Raw genomic sequence first — 24,808 nt, forward strand, 5'->3', positions numbered from 1 at the left:
CAGTGCTCGAGTTCAATGAAAACCATCGAATGTTTTGGAAGGTTTCAGAGTGTCTCTATAGTAGCTTTTATTAACTGATGTGTTCGACTTGCTTGTAAAATCCCAAGAAAGTTGAATGTGTTTCAAAAACACCGGGGTACACCTGCCAATCTCTCGCGGCATACGGGTTGAGAATCACCGTATTAAAGCCTTCTACAAAGAAGGAAATGATGATGCACTTTCTGTATTAAATTTTCAGGCATTACGTATGGGAAGACTTGATACATCAGTTCAACACTTTATTTACATAATATTATTTGATGCCTTAAGAATATCTTTAATAAAAAAAGAACGCGTGACGCTATAAACATACCTATGTGACAAAGTTAAATAATTGAAAACCACGCTTTTTCTATTCGTGTTAAATTAAAATTAGTGTTTCGCCGTCGCACGAAACATGCTCGCCCTTACAGACGTGGGGGCATTTTAATGTTACGGTCATTCCCACTATTCGTTGGTACAAGAGTAGTCCAAGAGTTAGCGGTAAGTGGTAATGACTAGCTATCTTTTTTCTAGTCTTACACTGCCAAATTAGGGACGGATAGCGCAGATACCTCTCGTGTAGCTTTTCGCAAAATTAAAAAAACAAACAAACGAAAGACAAAAAGTAGAGATTTCTGCACAAATATACATCAATTTCATGTAGGTGGAATATTTTTCTTCACCTTATCTTCAATCCTTCCCTGTAATATACATTAATTTCAGTAATAACACTTCTTTATTGTATAAATATTGTTTATGTTGAAAGGTTTGTTTGTTTTTTTAAATTAAGCACAAAGCTGCAGAATGTGCTAGCTGTGCTCTGCCAACCGCGGGTATCGAAACCCGGTTTTTAGTGTGTAAGCTCTATGCCACTGGGGTGAATGTTGAAGGGAAATCAACTTTCAGTTTAACGTAAATTCATTGTCTAATAATGTAATGCTATTTGATTTTTAAGTAAAATGTTCCTTGTAATATAAAAACAAACAAGTATGCTGTTGCATACAATACCTAAATACAAAGTAAGCTTCACTGTCGAATACAACCTATATAATTTATTATGCATCGTAATCCACACGAAAACTTGCGTTTGAAATTTTAATAAAAATAATACAGTTTATGAAGATAACTCACAATCTAAACATCATTCGATTGGTTTTACTTAATAAAACTGAGTTAAAGGATAATAGGGCTTTAAATAATAGTACTCCCAAAACATCTTCATTTCTCCATTAAACAAGATCTAATATTGTCATTTTGTTCTTTATAATCTCATATATTTCCCATCTTTATTGATGCTTAGTATTTTACTTACTAATTTTTCTCGTTTCCTTTTTGTCTAATCACTAGTTCGTATGTTCCACAACTTAACAAACTGTGCCCTGAAACATCTGTCAACTCCTCAGTAGCTGAAAAGTGTTTGCATTCAACAACGTTTCATAAATCAAAGAATCGCATGGTTTGGGTTCTATAAACTCAAATTTGTCAAAACTTTACAAAATACAAACAAACTATTATTATTCATTCAAATGTCATTAAAGTTTTCTCCACAGTGAGGCTACTTCTTTGTCCTTCTTTTTCTCTCATTCCGTTTTATTCTTTTCTCACTACGTCACACTTCAATTTAGTTCATCACAATCTAACCAATCACTGTAATCTCTCCTACTTCCATGGGACTTGTTGATTCTCATTTTCTTCTTTTTCGGTGCTCTGGCATATGTCAAAAATATCTGACGCTATCACGTATCTTAATTTAAAAATACTTCGTAGCAAGTACATGTCGTCTGCGTTGTTTGTAGCGGACACTTCCTATCTTCTTTGAAGATATGAACTGAGAAAATCTGTAATTTCTCTGTGTAATAAAAAAAATCCATTGAAATTTGTTAAGTGAAATCTAAGTCCTTGCTTTGAGAATAGTAATACTTTCAATACCCCAAAAAAGTTTAAACTGTAATAGTAACTAATTAATTAACATCTTTATAAGTTATTGACAGAATTAAAAGAAAATTAGTAATTAAAAGCACTGTCACTCATCTTATAGAGTTGAATGCACATTGTTTTGTGTTTTGAGGAATTTGAATAAAGACTGTTTTATTTTGCTTTTCTACATTTGTGTCAACTTTCTTTCATTTTTGGAAGGTAGAGGAATTAGAATTATTTCATTAAAAATACCCTTTTGAATCTTACTTTATTAATAAAACTTATCGAACTGCTTTAAAGTTATTCTCGGATTCATCTAAATACACCATAGAGAAGAATGGAAGAAACAAAATTATGTCGTTACTAGGATATCTCACTGCAGTATCTTCAATTTTCTGTTGATCTATGTATTTCACTTTCTGAAACTTTTGTGTTATTAAAGTGTAAAATAGGCTTCATGCTTGAGAAAATAGCATTTTACACAACTCAAAGGAAGTATAACCAAAATGCGGAGTCATAACCGAAGGGAGAGAGAGTTGTCAAGTTTAGAAGAAGACCTTTCCTGAACATCAGGCTTTCACGGATGTTTTGAATGTCCATAACTTTCGACTCATTCCCAAAAACATTATTCTGCTAAAAATCGGGTTTCGATACCCGTAGTGGACAGAGCGCAGATAGTCCCATTTGATTAGGTTTAAATACCAAATACTGGTGAAGGATTGGAAAGGATTAAGTGTAGTGTTTGTGGCGAAAAACTATTTTAAAAAGATTTAGATGTAAACTTAAATGGACAAATCAAAAAAAATGTGGAAAAATATTTTCAGTTTACATGATTTTAATCACAAATTTTAATTTTATTGGTTCGAGTTCATTTTTTAATTTAAAAAACTATATAATATTCTAGACAGTATAATCAGTGATGACGAGAAAACCCACTTGTAGAGAAAAATATATACGTAAAAACGGCTGCTGACGTTCTGAATAATAAATTATCATGGTATTGGTTTAAAACAACGATAAGGTAATCAATGTGAAAAGGATTTGTATAGCTTGCGAAATACGTCTTAATAATCTATTTAGTTTAAATATAATAAATTTTTAGTAACTGTCACTAAAGTTCTTCCTGCTCATATTAATTCATCAATTCATATAACTTTGATACAAAATCAACTAAAAATTTAAAACTACACAAGTATTTATTGAAATTTAGGTGAAACCCTCAATTTGTTGATCGAATGTGATACATTTTCTTAAATATTTGTTCTAGTTGATCAAATTAGGTTCACGTATATGGCAAAAATTAAACAATTCAAATGACATATATAGATCAGCAGTGATTAAGGACACATATGTCAGAGTTCTGATTACTTTAGACATTTATGTGACACTGTTAACTGAAGACTGAAAACATATCAATTACAATGTTGAAGACTCTAAGAGCTGGAAACTTTAAGGACACATAAATGAGACTGTTGATCTGGAAAAATTTTAATGGAACTTATATAACACTCATAATATTTATCTTTTTCAACTCATCATAACCTAAATTAGTGAGGTTAAATGGCAAACTGAACTACTAAATATTGGGTTCGTGCCACCATTATTAGAGGCTTTACTTCGTTTTCTTTGTTATTTTACTTTTACTTCGTTACACTTTCAATCGTACTTTTAATGAAACGAAACGAAAATTTCCATTAAAATTTATACTACACTGTTGAACAGTTTAAGAACATTTAACGACCATATTTAAAGATACCTATGTGGTGCTTCTGCATATCTTAAAGCAACTAACATGGGAAAGTAAAGGCATCATATATGATACCAATATGGCATTGTTCAAACCTTTAGGGATCTTTTATAAAAATGTTGGATATTTTTTGGTCGTTTATATGATTTTTAAATGTAATATCATATTAATAAAAAAGCAAAAAGAAACACGTCTTTCCATATAACACCAATGGAGATTGAGGGTTTTTAAAGAAAATATACTAACAAAATATTTCTTGGATCCTTTTTAAAGAAATACAGGAATTTTTTGACATTATTTGTGTACTACATTATGTATTTATTTTTAAAGTCAATTCCACTTTATCATTCCTCAGCAATGTTTAAAGCAGAATAATTAAATCAAGCCCTTAACCGGATATCTATTATAAAAATAACGAAAGTTGGCTTATTTTATAACAATACTACACATAAACTGCTTGCACTTTGTCCACTATCTTTAATCGAATCCTGGATCTTAGCAGATTTATTCAGTAAAAATACTGTTCACTTTTAAGGGTCAATAACAATAGTAATAAACAGTTATTTCTCTTCATTTTCAAAAGTAATAAATTTATTTAGTTTTCTATATTATCCTCTCTGTTACGAATGACAATATAATAGAAAATACTATATTTTTAAGCCCTACACTGTACAATGGGTTATTTGTAGTTGGACCAGAAAAAGATTGAACCTCAAATTTTAGCATTTATTATAAGCTCGCTAATGTAGTATTGAAACACCAGGGATAAAACAATCTGAAACACAATAATTGAGATGATCACCAATTTAACAATTACGTAAATGAACAAGGTTTTTTCTTATACACCTTTTTCTTTGTACACCTCTTAAGATAGTTGCTTAACATGTACTACGGAAAATGAAAAGGTAATTACATTGAGTATTATTCCATTTTAGTTTCTATCATATACCAAATATCCATTCATATTTAATCCTGAAGTAATTTAGCCCAAAGGCTAAAAACATCTGTCCCTTTCGTTTTCGTATAAAATTTCTCCATCAATCGCTTTGATTGGACAGGAGAAAAATAATTTTTCCAGTCTCCAACTGCTCCTTTTCGGATAAAATCGAATTTATGAGGCATTTTTAAATCTCTTGTTTTGAAAACCTCCATAACATATTTCAAGCCCTCTGGAACTTCTGCTCCTATAAAACTGGTCTCATCCATATTGGAATAAAATAATTTCATGTCTTTATTAAAGCGTTTCATAAATTCCATGCTTGTGTGGTCGAGAATCTTCATCATAATTTTATCATCGGACTCCAACATTTCTGCATACTGTGGGCCTAGAAACTTGGCCAGTTTCAGAACAGCAGCTTTGGCGTCATCCTTCATTTCTTCGTATGTTAGAAAGCAGACGTTGGGATCGTTCCTGTGTTCATATGCGGAAAGAAGATGATCAAAGTAATCCCCCCATTCGGTTTCGCCATTGATGAATACCTCGAAAAAGTCGTCGAAGCTTCCATCTTCAAACTGATATTCTGGAAATATTTTGGTGTGATGATAGAAGGAAACACAACAGTCTCTAGGATTTCTAGCTACGTAGATGTATTTGGCTTTAGGTGAATAGGTGCACACATGAAACGGTAAATGTGTTTTAATCGCCTGAGGACGAGGCATATTTTCTACAAACTTAGCCCCCATCATTTCTATGAAAGGACTGCGTTCTTGAACATCTTTAAAATTTTTGAATGTTTCTCCCTTGTTTAAAATATTGTGAACAATATGTTGGGTCCAAGTAGTTCCGCATTTTGGAAAGGTCACGACAAATATGTCATCATCACGTGGTTTATAATGGATAGCACTTCGTACACAATCTGGCAAAAATGTTGTGTTAATGGTGAATCCGTCTACTTCTTGATATACTGGTTTCTCCCTTTGCTGGGACATTTTTTATTACAGAGCCTAAAAATAAACGACAAACTTTTGTAAGTGAAAAATAACAGTTAAAACACTTTTCTAGTAACATCTTTTCAATAGTACACCAGTACATACATTTACTTGGTATGTCTCACGTAAAAAAAAAAAAGAGCCTGAAACAAATCAATAACAAGTGTCGTGGAAATGTGAACAAAATATCATTTGAAGGTACATGCATGGTTCGTAGAAGCTCAGAGAAAATGTTTCAAACTAATTTTCTGCACTATAGACGACGATTCATTTAAATAATGATTGGGTAACTTCCTTCAGTGTTGCAGGACTTAATCTGTTTTGATTTGGATTTACTCACTTTTCTGGTCCACATTCATTTCATTAAGTTTACCCAAGTTTCTCTGGCAAAGCACGGTTAAGTGTTTTCTTTTTAAGGTTCCATGGTTCGTGTCTCGTTACAATAACAGAAAAGAAAAATATCACCGAAAACAGTTTGTCATTATGGGTGTGTTATAGAAGTGAGGGTCATATCCCATAAATTGTAAGCGTTGATTAAATGCTTTTCCTCTAGACTGCGATTTCAAAACTAGCAAAGACAGGATCAGATACACCTCAGCTTGTTTGTGCGAAATTTAAATCCAAACAAACATTTTTTGTTAATGTAGTAACTAAAATATATTTCTGGTTCATATATACTAGCATTTTATAAAGTACATACATATATTAATTAACGTAATCTTTAGAATTTTAAGTTATTCTTGAAAAATATTATTATAGAATTTCTAAGATTTAAATTATTTTATATATTTATAATTATATGCATAAAAATCAGAAAACAAACCCTAACCATCACCGCCACTACCAACTCGAGCTAACACGTGTGTGTATATATATCGACTTAAATACACCAATCGTATTGTTAACACAATCCACAAATAGTACATAACAACACATTAATTGTGACCTGAAAATACTGAAACAAATATAAGTCAATTTTTGTACACAGATAAATTACAGTATTTGTAAGTGCATACCTTCAAAAGGGATAGGAGATGTCTTCTGTAAACAATGTAGACGAGTCGTTGTTATCAGTAAAAAGGATATACTAGCTATGAAGTCCTCCTTAATTAAAGTTCTTTAAATACATGATAGCGTAATATTTTTTTATATTTCACTGAATCACTAACAAAAAATTTGTGAAATTCGATAGTTTGTGAAAACTTTAAGAATGTAGAGTTGTGACCTAGATGAAGTTTCTCAAAGGGTGATTGTCCGATATAGAATATTTATGTGACACTACCGAAAAATACGAAAGCAAAAATCAACAACTCTCATAGAAATAGGAAAGATAACAGTGATTGGTTAGATTGTGATGAACTGAATTGAAGTGTGACGTAGTGAGAAAAGAATAAAACGGAATGAGAGAAAAAGAAGGACAAAGAAGTAGCCTCACTGAGTAGAAAACTTTAATGACATTTGAATGAATAATAATAGTTTGTTTGTATTTTGTAAAGTTTTGATAAATTTGAGTTTATAGAACCCAAATTCATGCGATTCTTTGATTTATGAAACGTTGTTGAATGCAAATACTTTTCAGCTACTCAGGAGTTGAGAGATATTTCAGGGCACAATTTGTCAAGTTGTGGAACGTACAAACTAGCGATTAGACAAACAAGAAACGATTAAGATTAATAGAAAAATATTAACCAGTTATAAAGATGGGAAATATATGAGATTATAAGAAACAAAATGACACGTGTTGGCTCTTGTTCAAGAGAGAAATATTTTGGAAGCATTGTTTTTTAAAACACTATCATCATTTAACTCAGCTATATTAACTAAAACCAATCGAATGATGTTTAGATTGTGAGTTATCTTCATATATTGTGTTATTTTTATCAGACCTTCAAACGCAAGTTTTTGTGTGCATTACAATGCATAATAAAATATATGGGTTGTAGTCAAGAGTGTAGCTAACTTTGTATAATGGTATTATATGCAACAGCATACATATTTGTTTTTTATATTGCAAAGAGACATTTTATTTAAAAATCAAATATCGTTACATTATCAGAGAGTGAATTAAACATTTCGATAATGAATTTACGTTAAACTGAAAGTTGATTTCCTTTCAACATTAAATAATATTTACTTAAGAAAGAAGTGTTGTTACTGAAATTAATATTTATTACAGGGAAGAATTCAGGATGAGTTGAATAAAAATATTTCACCGAAATTAAATTAATGTATGTTTGTGGAGAAATCATTACTTTTTGTCTTTCGTTGCTGGTTTTAAAATGCACAGAAAGTTTCATAAGTAACCTTGTTAAACGTCATATTCATTAAACTAGATTATAATGTTATTTTGCTGTGTTTCGTATTATTTTGCTCCTGGTGGTTTAATGTTGAGTTAGAAAGTTTTTAGTACTAAAATTTAGTGTTTGATCCTGATTGTGAACAAAACATCAATAACTCATTGTGCAGTTCAATACTTAATAAAAATATATATTACTGTTATTAAACTACCAGTGACACTGACTTCAAAAATTAATTTATACTGTATCACACAAATAACAATATCTAAAAAGAGAAATCCATTTTTTAAGGGCACTTATGTAACAGAGTTTAACCTTTGAAAATGGAGCCACTCTCAATTTCTTTAACTTAATATCAAATTAATAAAAAGGTAACATTTTTTTAAAATTCAATACGAATATAAAATGAATGGTTTTGCCATTATAAAACATTGTCACATAGGTAGGTTTATAGCGCCACTCGTTCTTTTTTAGTTGTTTTTTTTTCAGATTTTCTTAAGACGTTCAATAATATTCCGTAAATAAAGTGTTCAACGAATGTATATAAATGCACCCAAATTTTAAATTCTTTATAGGTCGGTAAGTGAACTTAAAGTTTTCAAGAGTGTTGTATTTCAAAGCTCTAACTAAAAACATAATCTAAGACGTATAAAGCATAATGCAATCCTTGATTTGCTGTGACTGCAGTTTCGCCTATTCATCAACGCAACATTGGTCAGCAAACAAAATAAATGAAGTACGTCCTCTCATAATGGTCATGTGCATATTAAGTGAAGTTATTTATATTACTTCAGGTGAATATAAAACTAAGAATAATGAGCAATATATGTAAGCTTCCTAAATCACTTCACCAACGCTATATGTTTATCTTAGAGGTGCTCAACATTCTCATTTAGATGATCTTAAAGTTTGTAACATTGAAAGAGATATGTTTCCAGTGTTTTCATACAGGTACTCTTAGTGCTTTTACACTGTGAGAAAAGTAAATAGTTGTTTAATAGAGGTAATCATAGAGCGTTCAACGATGAAAAATATATTTTCTATCGTTATTTAATAATGACATACTAATACAACTTAAACTCTGCAGTTGAAACCCTCACATTTCACCGATAATCTTAACAAACAGAAAACAGTGATCGTGGTAATAAATTATTTGTGTAAACTATCTAAATAGTAAATCGTGGAAGATTATTTAATCAAATAAAGTGTGACTCCTCAACAAAAATAAAAAAGCAAAAGTTAAAGCTCATGAAACCTTATAGAATACACGTTTCTTATGACAGAGTTGTATGTATTTATAACGTCAGAGTAACCATTATTTTGAATGTTAAAGTCAATATACACAGTTTTAGTTTTAAAAGATTCTAACAGTTAATTTGTCAAGAAAGTAAAAGAAATGTTAGATCTGTGTCTTAATCTTATAATGTGATCAAATATTTGATTAAACTCTGATCGCAAAGGTTTTCTTTATTTATTTCCTCGGTTGGGTTTGAATCTGTCACAGCATGGATGTCCGGGTAAAAGCGTCTGTTCAAAATAAAGTCTCTATATCTGTATAATGGGGTTCTTTCTCTTGTATAAATGGCCCTAATTTATTATATTTTATTGTTACACTGTAGAATCTGTCTCACTGAGTGTGAGAATGATATCTGTGACATCGAGGTTTTGTCACTGAGTAGGCATTCCACGAACTTGTGAATGAGGATGACCTCATTCCCTTTTGAAATATTTGCAGGGTGAGCTTTACCATGAAAGTGGCACATATCATCCAGTAAGCTTTCCATGGCATGACTCTTTGAAGTCTTCAATTTGTTCTGACAGGTTGTTGTTCTGAGGGAGATTGACCCTGGTCAATACCACCCGAGTACCATGGTGGAAAATGGAACAAGTTGACAACCCTTCTTTACCACTCTACCGCGTTAGATCCTGCTGTTTTTTAGTCTTTTATATATTAACAACTACATGGAGGCATTAACTGATTGTATAACTCAAACATCTGTTCAGTCTATTCCCAAAACCTTCACACGTTTTCTAGAGTAATCTCATCCATAGTAGTTTCCCGCCTACCAGTAGGTATGAATAGAACCGGGATACCTTTTGCAGGTGTGTCACATTTTCTAAGTGAACTTCTTTCCAGCAGGCCTGTTCCCATGCTTTGTAGATTAGACATCAAAGCCAGAAGAAATCCTGGATTAAGTACACAACATAACTCTTCTAACAGCAGCCCCAAAGTCATCTAGGACCAGAATCGAAACGTCAATGAAGTGTATGCTTTGCATCAGTTGGTAGTCGACTTGGAGTGAGCAATTTAATAATAAGCTTTTCTAGATCAAACCTACTATTATTTTTTGGGTGTCATCTGCACATTGACAATACTTTAATGTTATCTGCACATTGACAATACTATCGCTTGCTTTGGCCGTGAGTGTCGTTCTAAGGCTTTTTAACGATTTTGTGGTATAGCAGAAAATCAAAACTTTTTATTTTTACATATGTTTTCAATGTGACACTTGCGCCTGCTTTCGAGAGCAAATCAAATTGAAGCGAGGCTCTAACGTAGACAAACAAGCTCGCATTTCATCATCTACTCTAAGAAGCCTCTTTCTCTTTCTGGCTTTAATTTCAGTCAATGCTGACAATCCAATTTCGTAAAACCACGAAGATGCAAATGAAAGCAGAACTTCAACTGCTTTTTGACTGATTTCAGGATGTGAATTTTTAATGGAGATCCAAAACTCATCCAAGCTCTTTTCCGGAAACAATGACTGATAAAATTTGTCGTTTCGTAAATCAATAATCTGTTCTTCCTCCTTAGTTGTAAGATTTGTTGTCTCGTTGATTCCGAATGGATAGGTCACTCAGTTATATTCGTCGACAGCAAGTGACGGGAAGTAATATTTTATTGCGGACTGTAGGTCGCTTAATGTGTTCAAAATTTGAGGGACAATTTTCTTCTTTGACGGATATTCGTTAACAGAAGAAAAACAATCGAGGACTCCTTTCGAGATCATATTCTTCCACAGCGTCACCTTTTCATCAAAGACCTTCAGTTTCGACGTTGCAGTAATAATGTTTTCAGATGGTCCTTGGAGACTTAAGTTCAAATAATTTAATTTATCAAACTAGTCGGAGAGAAATTGCACCTTCAGCCACCAGATCTCATCGTGAAAAGAAAATTCAAAACCTACTTCCTCAACCCCCAAGAAAGAAATTACTTCAGTTTGTAGTTGGACAAGACGCTTCAACACCTTTCCTTCAGAAAGCCATCGAACTTCAGTGTGATACAGTAGCTTTTTGTAGTCTTAATCCGTAGCCTTACAGAGAAGAGAGAAAAGTCGAGATTGAAGTGGCCGAGACTTGTTGAAATGCACCACTTGAATAACTTGATTCATAACAGACTGCAAATCTTTCGGCAAAGATTTGAAGGCGAGTGCCTCCATGTGAATCATGCAGTGAACAATCCTAATGTTTGGATTTTGTTGGCGCACCAGAGTGACGAATCCCTTTTTTTCTCCTTGCATTGAAGGACAGCCATCAGTGCAAACGCTGACACAGTTATTCCAATGTAATTTGAAGAGCAAAATATTTGCATTCACCAACTCGAAAATGTCTTGGCCTTTCGCTGTACTTTTTAAATCTTTGCAAAATAACTATTCGTTTACGATTTTTCCATCTTTTATGAATCGAACAAAAGGCAGAACATCAGCTTTTCCACTGACGTCAGTAGATTCATCAACATGAAGAGACCATATCAGAGACAATTCATCTTCAGGCGCTTCGAAGTGTTCGCAAACTTGATTCTTCAAATCCGACGACAAGTCTACAATTCTGCGTGAAATTGTGTCATTGGACAGTGGAACTTTCTTAACCTTTTAGGGGGTATCCATTCCAAGCATAGTTTCAACGATGATCACTAACGCTGGAGCAATGACTGATTCGGTCTCCGTATGCGCTTTCTTGCGTTTTGCCAACAAATGAGCAAACTTATAAATTGTAATCAATCCTTTTAGAAGCAGCTTCATGTAGTTCACAAGCTTCCTTGATTTTTCATGTTGTTGAGCCGCGAGATTCTCGAAGTATTCTTTTGGTTTATCTTTCACAGCTGAATGTTTTCTTTCCAAGTGTCTCTTCAGTTTGCTAGGAAAAAGTGCCTCGTTCGATAAAGCTGCATTGCAGAGTAGGCAAAATGGTAATTGAGAATGTTCTGATTCCAAAGCGATAAAACCGAATTCGATGTATTTGTTTTTGTACTTTCGTTTGATTCCTTGCTTTTGATTCAACACATTCTCCTTTGCAGCACCAGACTTACTTAAATATTTTCCATGGATAAATGATAAAGCTAATTCATACACGATAAGCCCGAAGTTCTGCAGTTGATATAAAATTCCTACCTACAGCGTAGTAGCTGTAGCTTACTGCAGAATAAGAACGTGTTTCAGAAAGCAGTTTGATTGCTTGATGCATCATTTATGACGTACGAAGCGCTTGTTGCGCCACAATTAAACTAACAGTCGAACCATTGCAGTCGAGAATGAAATTTAACATGAACTTCTCAGTGCTCGAGTTCAATGAAAACCATCGAATGTTTTGGAAGGTTTCAGAGTGTCTCTATAGTAGCTTTTATTAACTGATGTGTTCGACTTGCTTGTAAAATCCCAAGAAAGTTGAATGTGTTTCAAAAACACCGCGGTACACCTGCCAGTTTCTCGCGGCATACAGGTTGAGAATCACCGTATTAAAGCCTTCTACAAAGACGGAAATGATGATGCACTTTCTGTATTAAATTTTCAGGCATTACGTATGGAAAGACTTGATACATCAGTTGAACACTTTATTTACATAATATTATTTGATGCCTTAAGAATATCTTTAATAAAAAAACACGCGTGACGCTATAAACATACCTATGTGACAAAGTTAAATAATTGAAAACCACGCTTTTTCTATTCGTGGTAAATTAAAATTAGTGTTTCCCCATCACACGAAACATGCTCTCCCTTACAGACGTGGGGGCATTTTAATGATACGATCAATCCCACTATTCGTTGGTACAAGAGTAGTCCAAGAGTTAGCGGTAAGTGGTAATGACTAGCTATCTTTTTTCTAGTCTTACACTGCAAAATTAGGGACGGATAGCGCAGATACCTCTCGTGTAGCTTTTCGCAAAATTAAAAAAACAAACAAACGAAAGACAAAAAGTAGAGATTTCTGCACAAATATACATCAATTTCTTGTAGGTGGAAAATTTTTCTTCACCTTATCTTCAATCCTTCCCTGTAATATACATTAATTTCAGTAATAACACTTCTTTCTTGTATAAATATTGTTTATGTTGAAAGGTTTGTTTGTTTTTTTAAATTAAGCACAAAGCTGCAGAATGTGCTAGCTGTGCTCTGCCCACCGCGGGTATCGAAACCCGGTTTTTAGTGTGTAAGCTCTATGCCACTGGGGTGAATGTTGAAGGGAAATAAACTTTCAGTTTAACGTAAATTCATTGTCTTATTATGTAATGCTATTTGATTTTTAAATAAAATGTTCCTTGCAATATAAAAACAAACAAGTATGCTGTTGCATACAATACCTAAATACAAAGTAAGCTACACTGTCGAATACAACCTATATAATTTATTATGCATCGTAATCCACACGAAAACTTGCGTTTGAAATTTTAATAAAAATAATACAGTATATGAAGATAACTCACAATCTAAACATCATTCGATTGGTTTTACTTAATAAAACTGAGTTAAAGGATAATAGGGCTTTAAATAATAGTGTTCCCAAAACATCTTCATTTCTTCATTAAACAAGATCTAATATTGTCATTTTGTTCTTTATAATCTCATATATTTCCCATCTTTATTGATGCTCAGTATTTTACTTACTAATTTTTCTCGTTTCCTTTTTGTCTAATCACTAGTTCGTATGTCCCACAACTTAACAAACTGTGCCCTGAAACATCTGTCAACTCCTCAGTAGCTGAAAAGTGTTTGCATTCAACAACGTTTCATAAATCAAAGAATCGCATGAATTTGGGTTCTATAAACTCAAATTTACCAAAACTTTACAAAATACATACAAACTATAATTATTCATTCAAATGTAATTAAAGTTTTCTCCACAGTGAGGCTACTTCTTTGTCCTTCTTTTTCTCTCATTCCGTTTTATTCTTTTCTCATACGTCACACTTCAATTTAGTTCATCACAATCTAACCAATCACTGTAATCTCTCCTACTTCCATGGGACTTGTTGATTCTCATTTTCTTCTTTCTCGGTGCTCTGGCATATGTCAAAAATATCTGACGCTATCACGTATCTTAATTTAAAAATACTTCGTAGCAAGTACATGTCGTCTGCGTTGTTTGTAGCGGACACTTCCTATCTTCTTTGAAGATATGAACTGAGAAAATCTGTAATTTCTCTGTGTAATAAAAAAAATCCATTGAAATTTGTTAAGTGAAATTTAAGTCCTTGCTTTGTGAATAGTAATACTTTCAATACCCCCAAAAAAGTTTAAACTGTAATAGTAACTAATTAATTAACATCTTTATAAGTTATTGACAGAATTAAAAGAAAATTAGTAATTAAAAGCACTGTCACTCATCTTATAGAGTTGAATGCACATTGTTTTGTGTTTTGAGGAATTTGAATAAAGACTGTTTTATTGTGTTTTTCTACATTTGTTTCAACTTTCTTTCATTTTTGGAAGGTATAGGAATCAGAATTATTTCATTAAAAATACCGTTTTCAATCTTACTTTATTAATAAAACTTATCGAACTGCTTTAAAGTTATTCTCGGATTTATCTAAATACACCATAGAGAAGACTGGAAGAAACAAAATTATGTCGTTACTAGGATATCTCACTGCAGTATCTTCAATTTTCTGTTGATCTATGTATTTCACTTTCTGAAACTTTTGTGTTATTAAAGTGTAAAATAGGCTTATGCTTGAGAAAATAGCATTTTACACAACTCAAAGGAAGTATAACCAAAATGCGGAGTCATAAACGAAGGAAGAGAGAGTTGTCAAGTTTAGAAGAAGACCTTTCCTGAACATCAGGCTTTCACGGATGTTTTGAATGTCCATAACTTTCGACTCATTCCCAAAAACATTATTCTGCTAAAAATCGGGTTTCGATACCCGTAGTGGACAGAGCGCAGATAGTCCCATTTGATTAGGTTTAAATACCAAATACTGGTGAAGGATTGGAAAGGATTAAGTGTAGTGTTTGTGGCGAAAAACTATTTTAAAAAGATTTAGATGTAAACTTAAATGGACAAATCAAAAAAAATGTGGAAAAATATTTTGAGTTTACATGATTTTAATCACAAATTTTAATTTTATTGGTTCGAGTTCATTTTTTAATTTAAAAAACTATATAATGTTCTAGACAGTATAATCAGTGATGACGAGAAAACCCACTTGTAGAGAAAAATATATACGTAAAAACGGCAGCTGACGTACTGAATAATAAATTTTCATGGTATTGGTTTAAAACAACGATAAGGTAATCAATGTGAAAAGGATTTGTATAGCTTGCGAAGTACGTCTTAATAATCTATTTATTTTAAATATAATAAATTTTTAGTAACTGTCACTAAAGTTCTTCCTGCTCATATTAATTCATCAATTCATATAACTTTGATATAAAATCAACTAAAAATTTAAAACTACACAAGTATTTATTGAAATTTAGGTGAAACCCTCAATTTGTTGATCGAATGTGATACATTTTCTTAAATGTTTGTTCTAGTTGATCAAATTAGGTTCACGTATATGGCAAAAATTAAACAATTCAAATGACACATATAGATCAGCAGTGATTAAGGACACATATGTCAGAGTTCTGATTACTTTAGACATTTATGTGACACTGTTAACTGAAGACTGAAAACATATCAATTACAATGTTGAAGACTCTAAGAGCTGGAAACTTTAAGGACACATAAATGAGACTGTTGATCTGGAAAAATTTTAATGGAACTTATATAACACTCATAATATTTATCTTTTTCAACTCATCATAACCTAAATTAGTGAGGTTAAATGGCAAACTGAACTACTAAATATTGGGTTCGTGCCACCATTATTAGAGGCTTTACTTCGTTTTCTTTGTTATTTTACTTTTACTTCGTTACACTTTCAATCGTACTTTTAATGAAACGAAACGAAAATTTCAATTAAAATTTATACTACACTGTTGAACAGTTTAAAAACATTTAACGACCATATTTAAAGATACCTATGTGGTGCTTCTGCATATCTTAAAGCAACTAACATGGGAAAGTAAAGGCATCATATATGATACCAATATGGCATTGTTCAAACCTTTAGGGATCTTTTATAAAAATGTTGGATATTTTTTGGTCGTTTATATGATTTTTAAATGTAATATCATATTAATAAAAAAGCAAAAAGAAACACGTCTTTCCATATAACACCAATGGAGATTGAGGGTTTTTAAAGAAAATATACTAACAAAATATTTCTTGGATCCTTTTTAAAGAAATACAGGACTTTCTTGACATTATTTGTGTACTACATTATGTATTGATTTTTAAAGTCAATTCCACTTTATCATTCCTCAGCAATGTTTAAAGCAGAATAATTAAATCAAGCCCTTAACCGGATATCTATTATAAAAATAACGAAAGTTGGCTTATTTTAGAACAATACTACATATAAACTGCTTGCACTTTGTCCACTATCTTTAATCGAATCCTGGATCTTAGCAGATTTATTCAGTAAAAATACTGTTCACTTTTAAGGGTCAATAACAATAGTACTAAACAGTTATTTCTCTTCATTTTCAAAAGTAATCAATTTATTTAGTTTTCTTTATTATCCACTCTGTTACGAATGACAATATAATAGAAAATACTATATTTTTAAACCCTACACTGTACAATGGGTTATTTGTGGTTGGCCCAGAAAAGAGATTGAACCTCAAATTTTAGCATTTATTATAAGCTCGCTAATGTAGTATTGAAACACCAGGGATAAAACAATCTGAAACACAATAATTGAGATGATCACCAATTTAACAATTACGTAAATGAACAAGGTTTTTTTCTTATACACCTTTTTCTTTGTACACCTCTTAAGATAGTTGCTTAACATGTACTACGGAAAATGAAAAGGTAATTACATTGAGTATTATTCCATTTTAGTTTCTATCATATACCAAATATCCATTCATATTTAATCCTGAAGTAATTTAGCCCAAAGGCTAAAAACATCTGTCCCTTTCGTTTTCGTATAAAATTTCTCCATCAATCGCTTTGATTGGACAGGAGAAAAATAATTTTTCCAGTCTCCAACTGCTCCTTTTCGGATAAAATCGAATTTATGAGGCATTTTTAAATCTCTTGTTTTGAAAACCTCCATAACATATTTCAAGCCCTCTGGAACTTCTGCTCCTATAAAACTGGTCTCATCCATATTGGAATAAAATAATTTCATGTCTTTATTAAAGCGTTTCATAAATTCCATGCTTGTGTGGTCGAGAATCTTCATCATAATTTTATCATCGGACTCCAACATTTCTGCATACTGTGGGCCTAGAAACTTGGCCAGTTTCAGAACAGCAGCTTTGGCGTCATCCTTCATTTCTTCGTATGTTAAAAAGCAGACGTTGGGATCGTTCCTGTATTCATATGCGGAAAGAAGATGATCAAAGTAATCCCCCCATTCGGTTTCGCCATTGATGAATACCTCGAAAAAGTCGTCGAAGCTTCCATCTTCAAACTGATATTCTGGAAACATTTTGGTGTGATGATAGAAGGAAACACAACAGTCTCTAGGATTTCTAGCTACGTAGATGTATTTGGCTTTAGGTGAATAGGTGCACACATGAAACGGTAAATGTGTTTTAATCGCTTGAGGACGAGGCATATTTTCTACAAACTTAGCCCCCATCATTTCTATGAAAGGACTGCGTTCTTGAACATCTTTAAAATTTTTGAATGTTTCTCCCTTGTTTAAAATATTGTGAACAATATGTTGGGTCCAAGTAGTTCCGCATTTTGGAAAGGTCACGACAAATATGTCATCATCACGTGGTTTATAATGGATAGCACTTCGTACACAATCTGGCAAAAATGTTGTGTTAATGGTGAATCCGTCTACTTCTTGATATACTGGTTTCTCCCTTTGCTGGGACATTTTTTATTACAGAGCCTAAAAATAAACGACAAACTTTTGTAAGTGAAAAATAACAGTTAAAACACTTTTCTAGTAACATCTTTTCAATAGTACACCAGTACATACATTTACTTGGTATGTCTCACGTAAAAAAAAAAAGAGCCTGAAACAAATCAATAACAAGTGTCGTGGAAATGTGAACAAAATATCATTTGAAGGTACATACATGGTTCGTAGAAGCTCAGAGAAAATGTTTCAAACTAATTTTCTGCACTATAGACGACGATTCATTTAAATAATGATTGGGTAACTTCCTTCAGTGTTGCAGGACTTAATCTGTTTTGATTTGCATTTACTCACTTTTCTGGTCCACATTCATTTCATTAAGTTTACCCAAGTTTCTCTGGCAAAGCACGGTTAAGTGTTTTCTTTTTAAGGTTCCATGGTTCGTGTCTCGTTACAATAACAGAAAAGAAAAATATCACGAAAAACAGTTTGTTATTATGGGTGTGTTATAGAAGTGAGAGTCATATCCCATAAATTGTAAGCGTTGATTAAATGCTTTTCCTCTAGACTGCGATTTCAAAACTAGCAAAGACAAGATCAGATACACCTCAGCTGGTTTGTGCGAAATTTAAATCCAAACAAACATTTTTTGTTAATGTAGTAACTAAAATATATTTCTGGTTCATATATACTAGCATTCTATAAAGTACATACATATATTAATTAACGTAATCTTTAGAATTTTAAGTTATTCTTGAAAAATATTATTATAGAATTTCTAAGATTTAAATTATTTTATATATTTATAATTATATGCATAAAAATCAGAAAACAAACCCTAACCATCACCGCCACTACTAACTCGAGCTAACACGTGTGTGTATATATATCGACTTAAATACACCAATCGTATTGTTAACACAATCCACAAATAGTACATAACAACACATTAATTGTGACCTGAAAATACTGAAACAAATATAAGTCAATTTTTGTACACAGATAAATTACAGATTTTCTAAGTGCATACCTTCAAAAGGGATAGGAGATGTCTTCTGTAAACAATGTAGACGAGTCGTTGTTATCAGTAAAAAGGATATACCAGCTATGAAGTCCTTCTTAATTAAAGTTCTTTAAATACATGATAGCGTAATATTTTTTTATATTTCACTGAATCACTAACAAAAATTTGTGAAATTCGATAGTTTGTGAAAACTTTAAGAATGTAGAGTTGTGATCTAGATGAAGTTTCTCAAAGGGTGATTGTCCGATATAGAATATTTCTGTGACACTACCGAAAAATACGAAAGCAAAAATCAACAACTCTCATAGAAATAGGAAAGATAACAGTGATTGGTTAGATTGTGATGAACTGAATTGAAGTGTGACGTAGTGAGAAAAGAATAAAACGGAATGAGAGAAAAAGAAGGACAAAGAAGTAGCCTCACTGAGTAGAAAACTTTAATGACATTTGAATGAATAATAATAGTTTGTTTGTATTTTGTAAAGTTTTGATAAATTTGAGTTTATAGAACCCAAATTCATGCGATTCTTTGATTTATGAAACGTTGTTGAATGCAAATACTTTTCAGCTACTGAGGAGTTGAGAGATATTTCAGGGCACAATTTGTCAAGTTGTGGAACGTACAAACTAGCGATTAGACAAACAAGAAACGATTAAGATTAATAAGAAAAATATTAACCAGTTATAAAGATGGGAAATATATGAGATTATAAGGAACAAAATGACACGTATTAGCTCTTGTTCAAGAGTGAGATTATAAGGAACAAAATGACACGTGTTAGCTCTTGTTCAAGAGAGAAATGTTTTAGAAGCATTGTTTTTTAAAACACTATCATCATTTAACTCAGCTATATTAACTAAAACCAATCGAATGATGTTTAGATTGTGAGTTATCTTCATATATTGTGTTATTTTTATCAGACCTTCAAACGCAAGTTTTTGTGTGCATTACAATGCATAATAAAATATATGGGTTGTAGTCAAGAGTGTAGCTAACTTTGTATAATGGTATTATATGCAACAGCATACATATTTGTTTTTATATTGCAAAGAGACATTTTATTTAAAAATCAAATATCGTTACATTATCAGAGAGTGAATTAAACATTTCGATAATGAATTTACGTTAAACTGAAAGTTGATTTCCTTTCAACATTAAATAATATTTACTTAAGAGAGAAGTGTTGTTACTGAAATTAATATTTATTACAGGGAAGAATTCAGGATGAGTTGAATAAAAATATTTCACCGAAATTAAATTAATGTATGTTTGTGGAGAAATCATTACTTTTTGTCTTTCGTTGTTGGTTTTAAAATGCACAGAAAGTTTCATAAGTAACCTTGTTAAACTTCATATTCATTAAACTAGATTATAATGTTATTTTGCTGTGTTTCGTATTATTTTGCTCCTGGTGGTTTAATGTTGAGTTAGAAAGTTTTTAGTACTAAAATTTAGTGTTTGATCCTGATTGTGCACAAAACATCAATAACTCATTGTGCAGTTCAATACTTAATAAAAATATATATTACTGTTATTAAACTACCAGTGACACTGACTTCAAAAATTAATTTATACTGTATCACACAAATAACAAAATCTAAAAAGAGAAATCCATTTTTTAAGGGCACTTATGTAACAGAGTTTAACCTTTGAAAATGGAGCCACTCTCAATTTCTTTAACTTAATATCAAATTAATAAAAAGGTAACATTTTTTAAAATTCAATACGAATATAAAATGAATGGTTTTGCCATTATAAAACATTGTCACATAGGTAGGTTTATAGCGCCACTCGTTCTTTTTTAGTTGTTTTTTTTCAGATTTTCTTAAGACGTTCAATAATATTCCGTAAATAAAGTGTTCAACGAATGTATATAAATGCACCCAAATTTTAAATTCTTTATAGGTCGGTAGGTGAACTTAAAGTTTTCAAGAGTGTTGTATTTCAAAGCTATAACTAAAAACATAATCTAAGACGTATAAAGCATAATGCAATCCTTGATTTGCTGTGACTGCAGTTTCGCCTATTCATCAACACAACATTGGTCAGCAAACAAAATAAATGAAGTACGTCCTCTCATAATGGTCATGTGCATATTAAGTGAAGTTATTTATATTACTTCAGGTGAATATAAAACTAAGAATAATGAGCAATATATGTAAGCTTCCTAAATCACTTCACCAACGCTATATGTTTATCTTAGAGGTGCTCAACATTCTCATTTAGATGTTCTTAAAGTTTGTAACATTGAAAGAGATATGTTTCCAGTGTTTTCATACAGGTACTCTTAGTGCTTTTACACTGTGAGAAAAGTAAATAGTTGTTTAATAGAGGTAATCATAGAGCGTTCAACGGTGAAAAATATATTTTCTATCGTTATTTAATAATGACATACTAATACAACTTAAACTCTGCAGTTGAAACCCTCACATTTCACCGATAATCTTAACAAACAGAAAACAGTGATCGTGGTAATAAATTATTTGTGTAAACTATCTAAATAGTAAATCGTGGAAGATTATTTAATCAAATAAAGTGTGACTCCTCAACAAAAATAAAAAAGTAAAAGTTAAAGCTCATGAAACCTTATAGAATACACGTTTCTTATGACAGAGTTGTATGTATTTATAACGTCAGAGTAACCATTATTTTGAATGTTAAAGTCAATATACACAGTTTTAGTTTTAAAAGATTCTAACAGTTAATTTGTCAAGAAAGTAAAAGAAATGTTAGATCTGTGTCTTAATCTTATAATGTGATCAAATATTTGATTAAACTCTGATCGCAAAGGTTTTCTTTATTTATTTCCTCGGTTGGGTTTGAATCTGTCACAGCATGGATGTCCGGGTATAAGCGTCTGTTCAAAATAAAGTCTCTATATCTGTATAATGGGGTTCTTTCTCTTGTATAAATGGCCCTAATTTATTATATTTTATTGTTACACTGTAGAATCTGTCTCAGTGAGTGTGAGAATGATATCTGTGACATCGAGGTTTTGTCACTGAGTAGGCATTCCACGAACTTGTGAATGAAGATGACCTCACTCCCTTTTGAAATATTTGCAGGGTGAGCTTTACCATGAAATTGGCACATATCATCCAGTAAGCTTTCCATGGTATCACTCTTTAAAGTCTTCAATTTGTTCTGACAGGTTGTTGTTCTGAGGGAGATTGACTCTGGTCAATACCACCCGAGTACCATGGTGGAAAATGGAACAAGTTGACAACCCTTTTTTACCACTCTACCGCGTTAGATGCTGCTGTTTTTTAGTCTTTCATATATTAACAACTACATGGAGGCATTAACTGATTGTATAACTCAAACATCTGTTTAGTCTATTCCCAAAACCTTCACACGTTTTCTAGAGTAATCTCATCCATAGTAGTTTCCCGCCTACCAGTAGGTATGAATAGAACCGGGATACCTTTTGCAGGTGTGTCACATTTTCTAAGTGAACTTCTTTCCAGCAGGCCTGTTCCCATGCTTTGTAGATTAGACATCAAAGCCAGAAGAAATCCTGAATTAAGTACACAACGTAACTCTTCTAACAGCAGCCCCAAAGTCATCTAGGACCAGATTCGAAACGTCATTGAAATGTATGCTCTGTCTACATTTTAGTTCGTATCATTGTTACTAACGTCAGCACTGGCACCATTTTAGTATGTGTTTTCTTAGGATTTACCATAATGTTGAACAGTGTCATTGGCAATGGTGACACAAGTTTGATTGAGGTTGTAATTTTCTTACAGTCCTCTGACCTTTTACTTCGATTTAGATTTCAGCTGATTTTCAATTTTTCATCTTTTCATTTCTTGTTTTTACATTTTATTGTATTTTGATTGCAGCTTTGTTACTGGTTATTTGACGCTTTGCCCCGTAAAATGCTAAATAACGCTATTACTCAACTTTATCTATTTTTTGTAAGCATCGTAGAGTACTAGATTGAATGAAACTGCAATTTTTTCTAGGCCTATCCATACATCCCATGCTTAGTCAGAGCCTCTTCTTCTGTTCTCATGAAGTGCTTTTTTATCGTACTAAAGCCATAGGAAAACTTCAGTCATTCAAGGTTAGACTGTAAGAATAAAAGAGAAAGATAAATACTATGGCTCCTCAGCTAATTCCAAAAGCTCCATTTTATCAACACGTTTCAATTATATTAGAGAACTTAAGGTCAAATCACTCAATAATGGCAACTACGTTGTTAAATAAAACTATTATACAAGTTTCACAGTTATTTATAAGCATTATAGAGTAATAGACTGAATGTGGCAACAATCTATCGTCAGTACATCCACCTGTACATATAAAGCACTAAAATACTTAATAAATCTGTGTTTGTTTTTTTTGTATATGCAGGTTATACATAACACGTTACCGTAAAGCCCATCAAGTTAATTTCGTTTTGTGCAACTTTTAAGTCATAATTTTCCAAGTTCATTCTCCAAATGGATAATACCTGCTGCATGCACTGAAAATATACCTCAATATTGTACAGCCAGTCCTACAATGGCTTTCTTGGTCATAAATAAAGGTTATGGCACCATCTATATTGCGATGAAGATGAACAATCACATGACTAGCGTTAGTCGCCCTAGGTAAATAAAATTGTTAGTTTTTTATATAAGTAATGTTACATTTGATCAGTTAAATTGGAGAATCATGTTAGATGAGTTTAGTCTGAACAACATTCTAAAGACTTAACAACTGAAGGCATTCAGACAGTGCCAGCCTGTCATGTTTAGTATTCAAACAGGTATGTACAATACTGCAAGTCATTATTTCATGGCCAGGTGGTTAAGGAATTCGACTCGTAATCCGAGGGACAAATGTTCGAATTTCCCTCACACCACACAATGTAAGGCATATTGTGAAGGTCAATCTCACTATTTGTTGGTAAAAGAGTAGCCCAAGAGTTAGCGGTGGGTGGTGATGACTAGCTCTCTTTCCTCTTGTCTCACACTGCTAAATTAGGAACGACTAGCGCAGATGACCCTCCTGTAGCTTTGCACGAAATTTTGTTTAATGCTTTTGTTCATACAATTAAGTGCTGTGTTAATAATCTATACAGTAACCAAAATAAAAATATAGTGCAGTAATTGTTGATCGGGACCCGGCATGGCCAGGTGGTTGAGGCACTCGACTCGTAATCCGAGGATCGTGGGTTCGAATCCTCGTCACACCAAAGAATCTCGCCCTTTCAGCCATGAGGACGTTTTAATGTGGCAGTGAATCCCACTCTTCATTGGTAAAAGAGTAACCCAAGAGTTGGCAGTGAGTGGTGATGATTAGCTGCCTTCCCTCTAGTCCAGGGGTTCCCATCCGGTGGGTCGCGACCCCTTGGGGGGTCGCAAAGCCTTGGCAGGGGAGTCTCGTAGCCTTGTTAGAAGTAGCTTGGGATAACATTAATTTTATTTCATCAATTACATTTTCATGTCGCGAGTGCCAAAAGGTTGGACTAGACTAGAGTCTAGTCTTACACTTCTAAATTAGGAAGGGCCAGCGCAAATAGCCCTCGTGTAGCTTTGCGCGAAATTGAAACCAAACCACACCAATTCTCAATCGGACGAATAGTTCTCCTAGAAGTTAATGAGATCGGAATCACGGCGAATCAGAATGACGGGGTGAAAGAGAGTTATTAATTATACAAGTTGAAGCGCAAGAAAATCATCAGTTATCATTATTTATTTTAGTTGTTTATCATATATTTTATTCATTC

General features: G+C 32.5%; 2 protein-coding genes across 2 annotated transcripts; both read right to left on the reverse strand.

The window, feature by feature from the left end:
• Positions 1–2,827: 2,827 nt before the first annotated feature.
• Positions 2,828–6,780, reverse strand: LOC143250608 (sulfotransferase ssu-1-like). Its single transcript, XM_076501426.1, has 2 exons — positions 6,631–6,780; positions 2,828–5,629 (listed from the first exon to the last, which is right to left on the reverse strand). Exon 2 carries the CDS (start codon positions 5,612–5,614, stop codon positions 4,652–4,654), a length of 963 nt encoding a protein of 320 aa, XP_076357541.1. The 5' UTR covers positions 5,615–5,629; positions 6,631–6,780; the 3' UTR covers positions 2,828–4,651.
• Positions 6,781–15,602: 8,822 nt separating this feature from the next.
• LOC143250609 (sulfotransferase ssu-1-like) lies at positions 15,603–19,270 on the reverse strand. The gene is made up of 2 exons (XM_076501427.1): positions 19,095–19,270; positions 15,603–18,094 (listed from the first exon to the last, which is right to left on the reverse strand). Exon 2 carries the CDS (start codon positions 18,077–18,079, stop codon positions 17,117–17,119), a length of 963 nt encoding a protein of 320 aa, XP_076357542.1. The 5' UTR covers positions 18,080–18,094; positions 19,095–19,270; the 3' UTR covers positions 15,603–17,116.
• Positions 19,271–24,808: the final 5,538 nt, after the last annotated feature.

The sequence above is a fragment of the Tachypleus tridentatus genome, chromosome 5 (assembly GCF_004210375.1).
Source record: "Tachypleus tridentatus isolate NWPU-2018 chromosome 5, ASM421037v1, whole genome shotgun sequence".
In the NCBI taxonomy this organism is placed as follows: domain Eukaryota; kingdom Metazoa; phylum Arthropoda; class Merostomata; order Xiphosura; family Limulidae; genus Tachypleus; species Tachypleus tridentatus.

Excerpts from the sequence above, each read along its gene's own strand:
- LOC143250608 (XM_076501426.1), bottom strand. The coding sequence starts at position 5,614 with ATGTCCCAGCAAAGGGAGAAACCAGTATATCAAGAAGTAGACGGATTC.
- LOC143250609 (XM_076501427.1), bottom strand. The coding sequence starts at position 18,079 with ATGTCCCAGCAAAGGGAGAAACCAGTATATCAAGAAGTAGACGGATTC.